Source organism: Opisthocomus hoazin, chromosome 21 (genome assembly GCF_030867145.1).
Source record: "Opisthocomus hoazin isolate bOpiHoa1 chromosome 21, bOpiHoa1.hap1, whole genome shotgun sequence".
NCBI lineage: Eukaryota > Metazoa > Chordata > Aves > Opisthocomiformes > Opisthocomidae > Opisthocomus > Opisthocomus hoazin.
In genome coordinates this window covers 12,478,550-12,493,141 of record NC_134434.1, presented here as the reverse complement: position 1 = coordinate 12,493,141, position 14,592 = coordinate 12,478,550, and the positions used below count along the sequence as shown (strand labels likewise).

Here is a 14,592-nt window from a genome sequence, read left to right as displayed (position 1 = left end):
GTGAAGTCATGGAAGAAAAATTATGTATAGTGTGATTAGGAAACCGGTCTTAAAATTTTTGTATACATTTACAGATCTATAACGTATTATTTCAATGAAAAATCATTGGAAGGACTGAAGCAAATCCATCGAGAGGTTTGTAGCAAGTATAAATGTATCTTTCAACCTGGTATATTGTATTATTTTTAAACAAACATTTACAGCTAGGACAGCTGTTCTCCACCTTCCTCTTCCCCTTGCTAAACAATCTCACACGTGGGGGTTTGGACGCGCACCACGGACTCTGTGATAGCTGGATGTCCTTCACCGGGTGTCCGACTCCAGTATGGTTTTGTACTTGGTCCCTTTCTGTTCTGGCAGATTCTGAGCTAAGCCCCTCTCGCTGATGCTGTTCGTGACGCTGCTGAAATGCTGCCTGGGGTTTGGTTTTGGTTTTCTTCTCCTTCCCTGGGCGTACTGGCTGGCCTTGCCGATAGATGTATGGGTCTTGCCTTCGTGTGGCCATGCTCAAGGGAGGTCTCCTAGTCAGTCCATTCTCTGTCCTTTCTATTCTTTGTTTTTAACTTTATTGGGATGTCATTGCTAAATCCTTGCATCCATAATTTACCTCTTTATAGACCTTGAAAGTCATAGTCTGTATTTCAGCTGATGCGTTGTCTTTATCTCTGCTTATGACCAATGAAGTCTTGTCCTGCCCATAGCAATTTAAAATGATTCTACGGAGATAATTTTGCCTATCTTGTCCCTTTAATTTGAAGTCATCCCATGATGTTGTTTTTTTCTTTTGGCTCCTGTTTCTTCACCTTGTGGAACAGGCAATGCTTCAGCGTTCAGGCTCCCGCTCGTTTTCGGCAGTGTCTGTAGTGCTGCTAGCCCCGGTTCCAAGGCGCTAAAGCTGCCGGGCCGCACCGGTTACCCACTGCGCTTTAAAGGACAGAGGTGCTCGCTGAGTGCAGTGCCCAGGTGGCAGCTGCTGCTACGGCTGAAAAGGCGTCTTTGTTCTTGTTTAACTTTGTGGTGTTCAAATGCCTGAAAACTTGATGAGCGGTATCTGTACTGTTACAGTGGCCTTAATTTGTTGTCACGCTTTCCAGTTTCTGCTGTTGTCTGTTCTTATAACCAATCTGCAAAGGTGGTGTAAACTCTTTGTTTTTAAAATTCTTTTTTTTTGGGGTGAGGGTTTACTACGTAGAAATTTGATAATCTCTGATTTTTGAAGATTGTCTACTGTAATGTTATCAATGAGAGAATGTTTTTCAGTCACATTTGAATTTTTGTTTAAGTTTTTTCTGTTTAATCTGTAGCTAACAAAGTGATTTTCACTTTTAAGGTAGTGCAGTATATAATAATTTTAAAAGGACCAACTGTGGAAAGCAAATGTATTTTAAAAAGCCAAACCAACTTCCAGGGTACGTGCAGGAGCAGCTGGGATTCAGAATTAAGAAAGTTATTGCTTTATGAGTGTGTTAAATTGATTTTCTTTGAATGTAAAATCCAAATGGCTAGAGAGAGGTTTTTTTAAAAAGATCTTTCAAAATTATCCAGTGTTGCCCAGCTCACAGTACATAGACATTGCATGTGAGGAGGAAAAATGAAACCGCTTGTCTCAAACAAACTGCTAATATTAATATTTGTTGCCTTTTCACCCCCCAGCTTTGCAGTCGTCAATTGTACAGGTAAGAAAATGGATGCAAAAAAGTAATTTCTCATATTGGCAGTATCAGTTAGAAGTAAGAAGCAGAGTAGGATCCGAGGGAGCTGTTTGTGTGTGCAGGTGAGCGACTGCCCCGCAGCCGGCCGGTGTGGCGCAGCGCGTCGGCGTGCGAGCCCGTGCCTGCCTGTGGCCGTGCCTGCCTGCGGCCGGGCTCGTGTCGCTTTGTGGTGGCTGGCGTGTTCGGGGAGCGCGACGCACAGGCGGGTCAGGTCAGTGGGAAAGTGGTAGGTGCTGGTCTCGGGATTGTGATAGAGGCAGTGAAAGAAAGGAAAGAATGTGAAACGGAAGATGCTGGCTAATCCATGGCCTCAGCGGTGTGCAATGGATTTCTTTCCCATTATTCACCTGTACAACAGTGCTGGTATGGTTCAAACAGGTCCACAGAAATGATCTTTCACTAAGAAGTTAATGAGTCCTTTTTTTTTTTTTTTTTTTAAAGGAGCTTCTGTCTAAATTCTTGAATTACTTTCTACATCTGGGTAATGAGTAGGCCAAGAGTATTGCAAAAGGTTGAATGCAGTTTTTAACTCTTGTGCCAAAGAAAATGTAAATGAGTTTTCGCTGAGTTGTTTTTCATTTCCTATTTATTGAAGCTTCCAGGAACTAAAAGGGAGTTTGCCTAAGTAACTGTTAAGTAAATGTGAATTAATACTGGTATGTGACTTCAGGGTTTGTTCCTAAATGTAAGGAAATCAAAAGATAATTAATGACTTGTATTCCCTAACAATTGTATATGCGAAGGAGGGTTTTTTCTGCTTTGACAAATTCTTTAACTTTTGGGCAGTGTAGTTCACTTCTTTGCACAAGACATATCTGAAAACAGTAAACCTTTTTTTTTTTGTGTGTGTGTAATTATTAATTATACTTTAAAGAATTTTTATGGAAGTTTTCGTATCCTGAAACTTTCTGAAAAAATGTTAAATTTACTTCTTGAGGGTCATACGTACTGAAAACTTCCACTCCAAAGTTAGCTTGCTGATACTGTATATTAGCATCTTTGTGGGTGGCTCTCTCGGCTCCCAGAAATTCTTTAATGTCAGGGTGGAGCTTGGGTGTAATTTGTTTTTGTCATAATGTGCACTTCTTGCACTTAATGGTATTTGTAAGATGCCTACAGAAATGTTTTCATTCTAGATAAGACTTCTAATTCAACTCCGAGCAAAACTGATTCACTGCTGTTTACTCTAATACTTAGGCTGGGACAGAGATGTCTACTATAATCCATATTTTAAAATATCAGTATGCATAAAATATTTTTAAATAGGACAAGAAAAATAAACTAGGTTAGAAAAACAAACCAGCAATTTGAGTATTGCTGGGCAAGCATTTAGAGAAACAAGCCAAACTTGTTTTGTGATGAGTAATTATTGCGCATAATATTCCAAAGGTTTCCATTTGAGAAGTTGCTACCGGGAATTTTCAGTGTAACAACATCTTGTAGGAATGTTGAAGACCTGTAGGTTTTATTTTTGTTTCCAGGTCTCAAGTGTTTATTAGATATTTTGCTTTCACTTCTGGCAACAAAATAGCTTCAGTCTTTTTGGGGACCAGATGGATTTTAATGCATTGATCAAACTGCTTCCAGAAATTGCATTGACTTGTGAGAAAGGGAAAAGGAAGTAAAGTGTAAAGATGCTGTAGTTTGGTTTTTTTTTGTGAGGTGTAATTTATAAATTTTAAGCTGGAAAATGGGTTGTGAGTTTCTTGATTGTGTAATACTTAGGATTCCATTGAATCCATAAGTACCTCAAGTCAAAAGAGATAAAGCCAAAGTACTGTAGTGGAGACCTTCAGTTAATGAACCATCTTACTTTGTTTAGCAGCTGTTGTAAGTCTTTAACCTGATTTTGAACGATGGCCATGAATTATCCTTCAGACAGGGCGCAGTCCAAGTTCAGAGTTAAACTGCACCGTCTCTCATTTTTGAGTATACTTGAAGCAATCAGTTTGTTATGCTAATTGTAGAAAATCCTGTCCTCTACTGTATTAACACTCTTTAAAAAAATGTAAGTATCTTTTTGTCTTCCTGTAGACGGCTCTTTCTGGGTTTACCATAGCATGCTGGAAAAGGAGAGTGCAAGTCCAGGCCCATCCAGCGTGTGCTTCCTTCCATCAGCCCTGGTGCTGACACATGTGGTGCACTGGTCGGTCTGGAGGAGCTGGTTAGTTTAAGCATTTGCATATGCACTTCCAGTTGAGTGTTGCGCAGTGAGCCTGATTTTCCATATTAAATGGGCACTAGTTATAGCAAGTCATATGCAAACCATGGCACTCAGGGTATTTGTCTGTTGTGCCTGTTTTGTGCTGTACTGGTTATATCATAGAGTTAGAAAAACTGAGCTATATTGTATTTGCTTTAAACATTACTGTCATATAGAAAACTGAAGACAAAAAGGTGGCATCTGTTGTGTTAAGCTGTCTAGCTTGGGGTAGGAAGTCAATCTGCCGGCTTAAACAGTGTCAGTGGTCAGCCTGGTTTATATTATGCTTTCACTGAACCAGCATGGGTAGTATCTTTTTTTTTTCTTTTGCAGCAGATATATTTCTGTAGTGCATCTAAGACTAGTTCTCAATATGAAAACTCCTCATGAAAAAGGTGTTTTTAATAGTAGTTCTGTGAAGATTCTTTAAAAATGCATCGTCTGATGCAAGGTTCTTGACTGAATATTCGGCTGAATAGATGCTGGGATTTTTTTGTTTCCCCTTCCTTTCTTGTGGGCAGTTCTGAGTCTGGTGATGCAGGTCTGAACACACAGAGCTGGGTAACAGGAGAATGGAGGGACGGGTGTGGAAGTGCTGCCGATGGATACGCTGGGCTTCCTCCTGCGCTGCACTGCCGCCTTTCAGCAGAGCTGCTGCTCGCTGGGCCTCGGGCTCCCGGCCGGGCTGGCTACGGCGGGACGACTGCCGTGCTGGGTGAGGCCGGCAGTGCCGAGTTTGCGATGATCTCGTGCTTGGAACGCAGGGAGAGACTGGCTGCGTGTGTTACATGGTCAGCTGCGTGAGAGGGCAATTTTAGGTGTTTGAAAGAATAGCCAGGCTATGGTGGACTGTCGTCTTCGGGGTTTCAGCTTTCCGAAGGAGGAGGGTAGCTCGTAGGTGTTGACAGGTGCTAGGCAGAGGAGAAACTCATCTCATTTCAAAGACCTTTAAGGTTGCGACTAATTTTGATGGTTTCAGGGCAAATGTGTTTCTTGGCAGTCATCTACGTAAAAGAGTTTTTTAGGCATATTAACTTAATCAGCAAATAATTCCAGCCTTGCAACAAAGCTCATCTCAAGAGTTCTTCCGAGTTTAAATTACTTTTTTGCGTCCAGTAGCATGATGGTTCTGGGAGATCGTGCTATGCTGTCATCTGCAGAGTTACGAGGTGAAATTCTGTTGCTATTACCTGAAGTCACTGGGAAAACTCTTGCTTGATGGAGGCAGGATTTCAGCTGTACTCTACTGGTGGTAGAATGCGATACAAAGTGTGTGCGGTCAGCATAGGAATTTACAGTAACCTAAAAATAGCTGGTTTTCAGCTTATTATAGTTTATTCTCTGCATCTTCAAGGGATGACCATAAGAGCTCTATGAAATACACAGGCCTTTTCATCTCTGCTCAAGGATATCTCGTTCCACCTCTGTGTACCTTGTGATAAAGCCATTTTGTACTTCCAAAGCCCAGTAACGGTGCAGCCTGGACCCTTAGGATACTGGAGTTCTATTTGGGACAAAGAGTTCCCATGGAAAATAGTGGGTTACTGTGCATATGGAGGTGAAAATACTTCTGCAGCAGGTGTTCTTAGCTTGCTGGAAATTGAGTATTTGCAACTGAATCTCTTCTGGTATTCCAGTAGTTTTCACTTCAAATTCAAATGTTTATGAAAACATAGATGCTACTCAATTCTAAGCAGCTTCAGTTACTATTATTTTTATAATCTTAAAGATGCATTCTGAACTTCTCACAAAAAGCAGGTTTTAAGTAACAATAATAAAAAAAATATCCACAGAAGTACCTTGAGCTTGTGTATGCACTGCAAACACTGCTGTCGCTGGTTCTGATTCAGGCCTACATAGTTTTAAAATAGATACCAGCATTCTTAGGTGAGTAACCTTACTTCATTGGTTCTGGAAGGGATTATACATTTTGATTATATTTTCCACAAATAAATTGTGACACATCCTAAGATGTTTTTAGGAGAGAAGCATTGCTGTGGGAATGTGCACGGGAAGGAGTGCTTAGAGGCTCCTGGAACCTGGGCACTGCATCAGTCAGTTTACAAACGGATTTAATAATTAAACCGTGAAACAGGTAAATCTAATAATGTGATGCAACTTGTGGATGTGTCTTTGGAAGAAAAAAGAGAGAATGCTGGCTGTACAGCAAAATTCAGAATCTCTGCATTAGGTAGATCCGTATCTTTTTAATTTAGTGAAATACTGTAGAGTGAGATAAAGTTAATAGGAAGATGCGCATCATGTTTGACAGACTACACACTGGCTGAGGAAAGATCTAGGGTTATGATAGAATTCTCAGTTCTTCAAATGGAAGTATGTATGAGCTGTGGAAAGGGCAAAAAATTTTAGCTGTATTGACGGACATACTGTGATGTCTAGGCGAGAAAAAACTTGACAAGTTTTGCAGAGAAGACCACGTGGTGTGCAGTGCCTTCAAAGGCAGGTGTCATGACGGCTTGTGCGCTAGGTGGAAAGCTTACCATGCAAATCGGTGTCACCACTCTTCATGCTTGCACAGGGACAGCAATCCTCAGCGAAGCTCTAAGCTCTGAAATTAAATTGAGTTGATGTAGTGCCAAAGGAAGGGAGAGCTGTCAAATTATTAACATAAGAGTAGCTTTAAGTGGCCTGACTTCCTTATTGGCAGTGTGGAGAAGTGGAGAAGAGCAGCCTTTATGACTCAGTTCTCGCTTTGTAGTTGGAACAGAAGTCCCTATCTGAATCCTTGCATCAGCAGACTCTGTTGCACACCAAACAAATTTACAGGATCATTATTTTATACTCATTTGCAGCAAGACAGCAGACAAAAGGCAAGGAATGGGTGAGGACAAAATGAAGGGAAAAGAAAGGTTGAAGAGGAAGCAGGCCTTGCCACATCATTCTTCTGTTTTTGCAGATGTCTCAAGTCCTTGCATCACTCACTTGTTTTCTAATTTAAATTTTTTAAAAGCTGGGGAGCAGACAACATGGCAGGAAGGTGGGGTAGATAATACAGAGACCTTATCAGCATGGGGATGTGGAATCAATCTATGCTTGCTTCTTACGATGATAACTGAGCTGTGGATTATTGCATTGAGCTTCATATATTGGTTGTCAAAAGCAAGTTTCCCAATTAAAGGAAGTGCTGATCTGTGGCAAACGAATTCTGTGGACTTGGCGTGTCTGCGTTACCTGAAAAACCAATGAAAGTGTTGAGCATGTTACAGGAGGCACCTACTTGTATGGAATGGAAAAACTTGTTCAAAATGTTTAGGCTTTTGAAGCTCGTACAAAAGGAGAAACGGGAGAACAAAGTTCTATGAGTTGTTAGGGTTGCAAAGTTTGCCTTCTGAGCACAGCTACTAATTTTGTTGTGGGGAGGGAGGAGGAGAAGAGGGAAGAAAAGGTTTTTTTAAGAAAACAAAGCCCAAGCAAATAAACAAAAAAGCCTTTGTTGTTCCTCCTCCTTTGCTGGGAGTTTCTGCCAGAGCATGGCCATGCAAACAGGTGATTAAGGGTTTGGCACCTCAGGGAGGAAATATTCCAGCCGAAGTGAAGGGAGACGAGAGTAAGGAGCTGAGGGAGGAAATATCCAGAGGAAGGGCGGGGGTCAAAGGTTCAGAAAATGGGAAAATTATGCCATGGAGGGTGACACCGAGTAGAACACCCCAAGCAGTGCTCAGGGTGCTTTGGGGACGTCCGTGTAACCAGCAGACATCGCTCAGTGGGGTGAGGAGGCATCTCTCTGCCCGGAGCCGTGAGAGGCTGAAGAATGGGAGCGGGCCCTGCCATTTCCAGGACGCTTCTCCCTCGCCCCACGTGCTGCTGGGTCCAGCCGTTCTCCTCCCGGTGCTGTGTGTGGCCAGGCTGGTGTTCAGGCAGGATCGCTGGGCTGGATGAGGCTGAGGTTGGAGCTGGGGCGACCGTCCGTCCATACCACAGCCTTCGGGAGGGCCTGAAGCGTCTTGAGCCGTTTGCTTCCCTCCCTCTTCTGATGTGTTGAAAGTTTTTACCTCCTCGCTTGTGGTGATGAAGGCAAAGTCACCTGCGAGGGGGCCTTAGCGGGGAAGGAGAGGGTGGAGAAACTTCACCAGGAAAGCAAACCAGTTAACATTTTTGAAAATGGGAGGTGGTGAGTGAAGTTTGTATTTAATATTCCAGAGATGAAGATTTCGTTTAAAAATTACATGGAATTACTTTTCAGTTGTGGAAGTCGGAAGCCTGTCGAGGCTGTATGACTGAGAAGTCCTGTGGGCAGCCCCGCAGGTCTGGAATGCCTCTGGAGCAAGTGGAAGGAAAAGCAGCATGAGCTTGACAGTCTTTTGTTATTCACCTTAAAAATGAGAAAGACTGGGACCGCATTCTTTGCAAGAAGAAAGTTAAATATTCAGGAAGGTTTTGTATAAATCTTGCTGAAGTCAAGACAACAGTTGATTTTAAAAAGATGTATTTTAGAGTTGGTCAAACACAAAACTGCAGGTATTTTGTGATTTGCTTTCGTTCTGAAATGGTTTTGAGGTTTTCTCCTTGCTAGGCAATGAGTTCAGATTGCTTGTGGTAGGTTGTTCTCTGAAGGCTCTCTTTCTGCTTTGCAGGGGCTTGGGTGGGGAACTGATGAGATCAGCTGGTAAGTACCACAGCTGCGGCGTGAGAGCAGACAAGGTGCAGTAATGAATTCTCCTCTGTACTTTTTTGCAGTTTATTCTGCATACATTGTGTTGAATGCATAAATAAAATATGAACACTAATTTAAAAAAGTACAAAGTTTGAAAGCCAGTCAGAAGGGGTACACCTGAGCATTGGTTGCCAGCACAATTGTGAATAACCTGGTTTGGGTGAGAGTGGGAGATAGTTGCTGGTTTTATGTCACACATTCTCTGCTTCCGTTGTTGTACACAGTGAACTTTCTTCAGGGCTGAATTGGCTTCCCTCATTGCTTTACCCGGGTACCTCTCTAGAAGAGATATGATCTGTCCACTAAGACAGACGTCATCGTGTAACTAATGATTTTATCATAATATGCGCACTCACAGCCCAGAAAGCCAACCGTGCCCTGGGCTGCATCCCCTGCAGCGTGGGCACAGGGCGAGGGAGGGGATTCTGCCCCTCTGCCCCGCTCTGCGGAGACCCCCCGGGAGTCCTGCGTCCAGCTCTGGAGCCCTCAGCACAGGACAGAGCTGGAGCTGTGGGAGCGGGGCCAGAGGAGGCCCCAGCAATGATCCGGGGGCTGGAACCCCTCTGCTGGAAGAGCTGGGGCTGGTCAGCCTGGGGAAGAGAAGGCTGCGAGGAGACCTTATTGGGGCCTTCCAGTACTTAAAGGGGGCTTATAAGAAAGATGGGGACAGGCTTTTTGGCAGGGTCTGTTGTGACAGGACAAGGAGCAATGGCTTTAAACTAAGAGAGGGCAGATTTAGACTGGATCTAAGGAAGAAATTTTTTGCAAAGACGGTGGTGAGGCACTGGCACAGGTTGCCCAGAGAGGTGGTTGATGCCCCATCCCTGGAAACATTCACGGTGAAGTTGGACAAGGCTCTGAGCAACCTGATCCAGTTGGAGATGTCCCTGCTCATGGCAGGGGTTTCGGCTAGATGGCCTTGAAAGGTCCCTCCCAACCCAAACTGTTGTATGATTCTGTGATTCTATGTATGTGCGCAAAGACGAAGAATACAGGCGATATAAACGACAGTTTGTGGAAAGGGTGGTATCACAGAAAAGGAAGGTTGTTCACACGGATTTTGAAGATTGTTGTATACAGAAGCACTGTCAAAAACAAGGCTTTGCAGCAGAAAGTATCCATGCAGGTAGCTTGGGTGGATACAGAAATGATGCCAACTTGAGTTTCCTGCTCGTGGGTTGAAGGAAGTGCTACACAGCAGATTCCAGCTTTGAAGAAGTGAAGTCATCCAAACTTAGTGGGTGAAGGATCTTCAGTACCAAGATGGAAGGGTGGTGTAGGGGGCAAGGGGATTTGTGCAGTCTGTGAATGAGCTTACAGTCTTGTGACGTGATAGTGCAGGCTGAAAGGATAGGTAAGGCTTTTTCAGTACGTTTTAACTGTTAAGCAGCTGAGTATTTCATAGTATTGGAGAAGTTCAAATGACAGGATTTTGGCATGATACAACTGTGTAGGTGGAATAAGGGAAGAATTGAAAGTATTCCACAAATTGCCTGCATGTCTAATGAAGATGATGGTCTCAACCACAATAGAGCAATAAAGAAGTGTAAAGAACTGAGGAGGAACCCAAAGAGACTTGGGTTTAGTCACATTGTACTTAACCATGTCTGTGAATAAATATTAGAACAAAGGAGCTGACGTACAATATTGAATGGAGTTTGAGCACAGGGAGCCTGGTTGTGTGGCATTACCATAACGAGGACTGCATTCAGGAGTAGATGTGGACCCCAGTAGGCTGGTTATAAATGAAGAAGATGATGAACTGTGTACAGAGCCCGGAGTAAGATTTAAAGATTAAGTTGTGGGAAGAGAGGAAAACAAAATGTGGCATTATACAGTAGCTTGTTCTGTCCTCTCGCTCCTCTCCACCAACTCCAAAGCAGTCAGGTAGTGAGTATGGATATACAGTGATCGGTTTGATTTGAACTGAGCCCCAGGAGGTGAAAGATACTGCATCCCGAAGGGCGGAGATTTCATTTGAGCAATGCAGTCAATTTATTGCACAGTAAAAGTTTGCAGTGTGTACCGTGTTAATCTGTTCCCCAAAACAGCCTTGAAACACTAAAAAATGCTATGCTGAAAGTACTTTTAAAGGCTTAGAACTTAATTAAGTTTATAGATTTAAAATAATAAGGTCTTAATTATTAAAATGACACTTTCTCATATTCTGAGTATCAAAGGAAATAAAGCTGCGTGTAAGAATCACAATGTGATTTCCTTTTGGTTTCTAATTTCACATATTTTGGACTTGTGTTTGCAAGTTTTCTTCAATTTAAAATTAATGCTAATGTAACTTGATGTGGTTGTATCTTCCAAATTGCTCAATTTTCTCATTTTTTTTTAATTTATCCAATTATAAATTTTGGTTTTTTACAGTCTGCACTTTAATTGAGAAGTTGTCACTATCAAAAATACCATTTAGAGGAGATCCAATAATCGGTATGTCACGTTTTAAATAACCTTCCATTATCTTAGTAGTTATTCAGTAAGCCAAAATAATAATGAATGCTGTTTTTCAAAAAGCAGGATTAGCGAGGTTGGGTGGCCTAACAAAAAAATATCAAAAAGATACCCAAATACTGCAACAGATGGTGGTGATGTTTGAAGATTTGTTTTGTAGCTGTTTACAACTATATTTTGTTTTCAGTGTCAGCAGGCACAGTGTTTGCGCTGTGTACATTGCAAACCAAACCAGAATAGCTATGCTAATTGGAAATCACAGCCTTGTTTATTTTGGAAAAACAAGGGGATATGTCAATATGTATAATTGCTCATCTTTGTGAAAAGTAAAACAGATAATGTTAATGTTAAATAGTTTTCTTACTTTCTGGTGTTCCTTACTATTTCAGGCAGCTGGCAGTGGTTAATAAATGACAGTCTAAGAAGTCTCCCTCTTGTGTCAAGCGCTGCGCGACAGCATATAAAGGTACAATAGTTCCTCCTTCTTCATGGGCTCACGTTAAATACAGAATTAGAAATATTGTTGCTTTCCATTGGTGGATTATTTTCTGTGAAATCTAATTGGTTCTTGAACATTTGTTTCTTAGATTGGTAAGAAGGGTTGTTTTTGTTTTTTTTAAATCCCTCAAAATTCAAATGGACATTTTTGACGAACACTTGTGTATCTGTAATATGTGTAAGATACGTTGATTTTGGTAATTTCAGAGACATCAGTAGGCCTGATGTACTGGGGGCACGTTTGTTAACAGTGAGAAGATTGGTGTGATCAGCCAGGGTTATTCAGGACAACGTGCTTAAATCTGCCGTTAAACTCTGTTGCAAATCCTGTTACTGTGCTCTTGAGCTACGCTAATTCTGAATATTAAATCCATTGATGGATATATTTCATGCTGTTTTATGTACATGATCTCAAAACCTTCAGTTACTTGCCTTAATTTTCCTGTATAATGCGAGGACAGTTTGATCTTGTGCTCTTAAAAGCTTTACCGAACTGTAAAGACAATTTTTGTCTGCCCTGCTAGAGCTGGTAGGCATCACAGAGACAATCTGAATATAACATATTGTGTTCATTTTATTAGGTTTTAAAAATCAGATAAAAAGCCATTGCAAGTATCTGGTAGCTCATCTTCTGAAGTCTTTGTTGGAAGACAGAGTAGACTAGAACGTATCCAAATCACTGAAGAAAATGAAAAGATGAAATTTGAATTCTTGGAATATTCTTTTGGCATGAACAATTTATTCATAAAGTTTGTATGTCTTATAACTGGAATTTCTAAACCAAGCTTAGAAGAATTAATTATAGACTTTAGAGAATTTTGACTTGTTTGCTTAACATTAATCTTGAGAAAAGTATGTTTAGTAAATGTCAATTTGTACTTGCTTTCTATATGTGTTTTAGAGAGAAATAATTTTAAGGGCAGTGCTGAAGACATTGAAAAGTAATCATTTTCTGACATACAGTATAGTCTTCCAATGTAACTTCATGTGTTTAGGATGAAAACCTTTCTCTTTAGAAAGTGAAGGCTCTGAGCAACCTGATCCAGTTGAAGATGTCCCTGCCCATGGCAGGGGGTTGGGCTAGATGGCCTTGAAAGGTCCCTTCCAACCCAAACTATTCTATGTTTCTGTGATCTACAGCAATTAGATAGTTCTGTATATTTTGCTACTATAATGCCTCTGGTAGTTAGAATATTATTTAGAAGAATAGTGGTTTTCTTTCAAGTCCTTGATTTTGCATAGAAAACAAAAAAAAATCCAGTCTTTTTTCCTTAATCTATTAGTTCTAAGCACAGTTATCATAAAGTATGACCTTAGTAAATCTATCAAGTTCACAGTTTTGCCTTTGTTACAGGAGTCTGCAGTCTCTGCGCTGGCTGCGCTGTGCAATGAATATTACAGCAATGAAAAGGGAGAAGCTGATCCAGCTATACAGGGTAATGACTCATGTTTACAGTAGAGGCAGAAAATACGGGGCTGGACCTAACTTGTGCTTTGGAGGCATTGGACAAAATGGGGAGGAGCGTCACTAATTTTAAAGGACCTTAAAACGCTTTGGGAAAGAATGATAAAACCAACTGAAAGTCTAGGAAATGTCTCAGGGGGTTTGCCTGTTTTAGGCGGGAGGTGAATACAGGGTACTGTAATGAATGAATGTTAGGAAGAACAGATTGCTTTTCTATTTCATACTGTAAAACAAAGAAGCAAAGAATGTGTTTGTGGCAAGTCCTAAATTTTAATCAAGGGAGACATTTTCACATCATATTTTGACAAACTGTATGTCAGAGATCGAGCCTGACTGAAGAAGAGTTGGTCAGGGATAAGAAGAGAGGGATAGCAAGGACACCCAGAATTATTATAAATGTGCATATGAAAACTCATCTGTTTGGGTTTGGATCGGTAGTACAGGAGTAGGCTTAAACCTTTGTAGGGGCATATGAATCAACATCTTTTTTTATACTGTTTTTCTTGGACCTTTCTGTCTTTCAAGTATCAAATTTGGCCATGTCCATCAGAGACAGATTGCTGGATTGTAGAGACAGCCATTTTAAGAATAACAACATTTATGTTCTTGTTTTTCTAAATATGACAGTGAAATTACAGATACTGAACAAAATATTGATTTACTTTTTTTTTTTTTTTTTGCCATCACTAAGTCATTCCTAAATCAGGTAACAGAATACCTTATGATTTATTTCTATTGTGGTAGTTCCCAGAATGAACCTGACACCTGTCACATGTATAGTAACATGCAGTCCATGTCCCAGAGAAGTTATGGCTGGTATATAAGAGCAGCCTAGCTTGATTTTTACATCTTTTCTATACTGCTAAATCTCTGTTTTTTTGTCCAAAAATAAGAATCCAAAAATAGCCGTTTCTTGATGCAGGTTGGCACTGTGTGACAGAGCCCTGGCCCAGGCTGCCCAGGGAGGCTGTGGAGTCTCCTTCTCTGGAGATATTCAAGACGCACCTGGACAAGGTCCTGTGCAGCCTGCTCTGGGTGACCCTGCTTGGGCAGGGGGTTGGGCTGGGTGACCCACAGAGGTCCCTGCCAACCCCGACCATGCTGGGATTCTGTGATTTTTTTTGTGGGCAGCATGGGGAAGATGTGATACCGTACTGAGGCAGATCAAAAAAAAGAACCCTCAGGAAAGGGTAGTGTTTTGTCAGAACAGAAGGCTTTGAGCAGGAGGAGACAATGCTGAATCAAAACAAGCCATCTGAAAACGAGTTTAAATGTTAATAGATCACATTTTATATAAGAATGAATTTTCAAGCTTCTTCGAAAGTGGACCAGAAACCTGAGCCGGATGTCAAATGAAGAGGGAGAAAGGACCTGCTGGAAGAACACGCAGCAGATGGCTGCAGCTGTTCTGAGGCTGCACGCTTCGATGCCTCTGAAGCTGAATTGTTTGTTCCTGGATTCTAGGTTAACTTTTCACCTGGTTTGTGCTTGAAGGAACCATGGCAATGTAGCTATGATGTCTAGGGACATAATTAGAGTCAGGTTTGTAGATACAAGCAAAATTTTTCATCAGACTTTC

General features: G+C 41.4%; 1 protein-coding gene across 3 annotated transcripts in view; it reads left to right on the top strand.

Moving 5' to 3' along the window:
• TBCD (tubulin folding cofactor D) overlaps window positions 1-14,592 on the top strand; it is a 139,468-nt gene that overhangs the window by 79,388 nt on the left and 45,488 nt on the right. For all 3 annotated transcript variants that reach the window (XM_075441207.1, XM_075441205.1, XM_075441206.1), the window contains 6 exons: window positions 75-135; window positions 1,654-1,676; window positions 8,511-8,542; window positions 10,967-11,029; window positions 11,440-11,516; window positions 12,903-12,984. In XM_075441207.1, coding sequence (XP_075297322.1) covers window positions 75-135; window positions 1,654-1,676; window positions 8,511-8,542; window positions 10,967-11,029; window positions 11,440-11,516; window positions 12,903-12,984 — 338 coding nt within the window. The remainder of the gene's footprint in view (window positions 1-74; window positions 136-1,653; window positions 1,677-8,510; window positions 8,543-10,966; window positions 11,030-11,439; window positions 11,517-12,902; window positions 12,985-14,592) is intronic.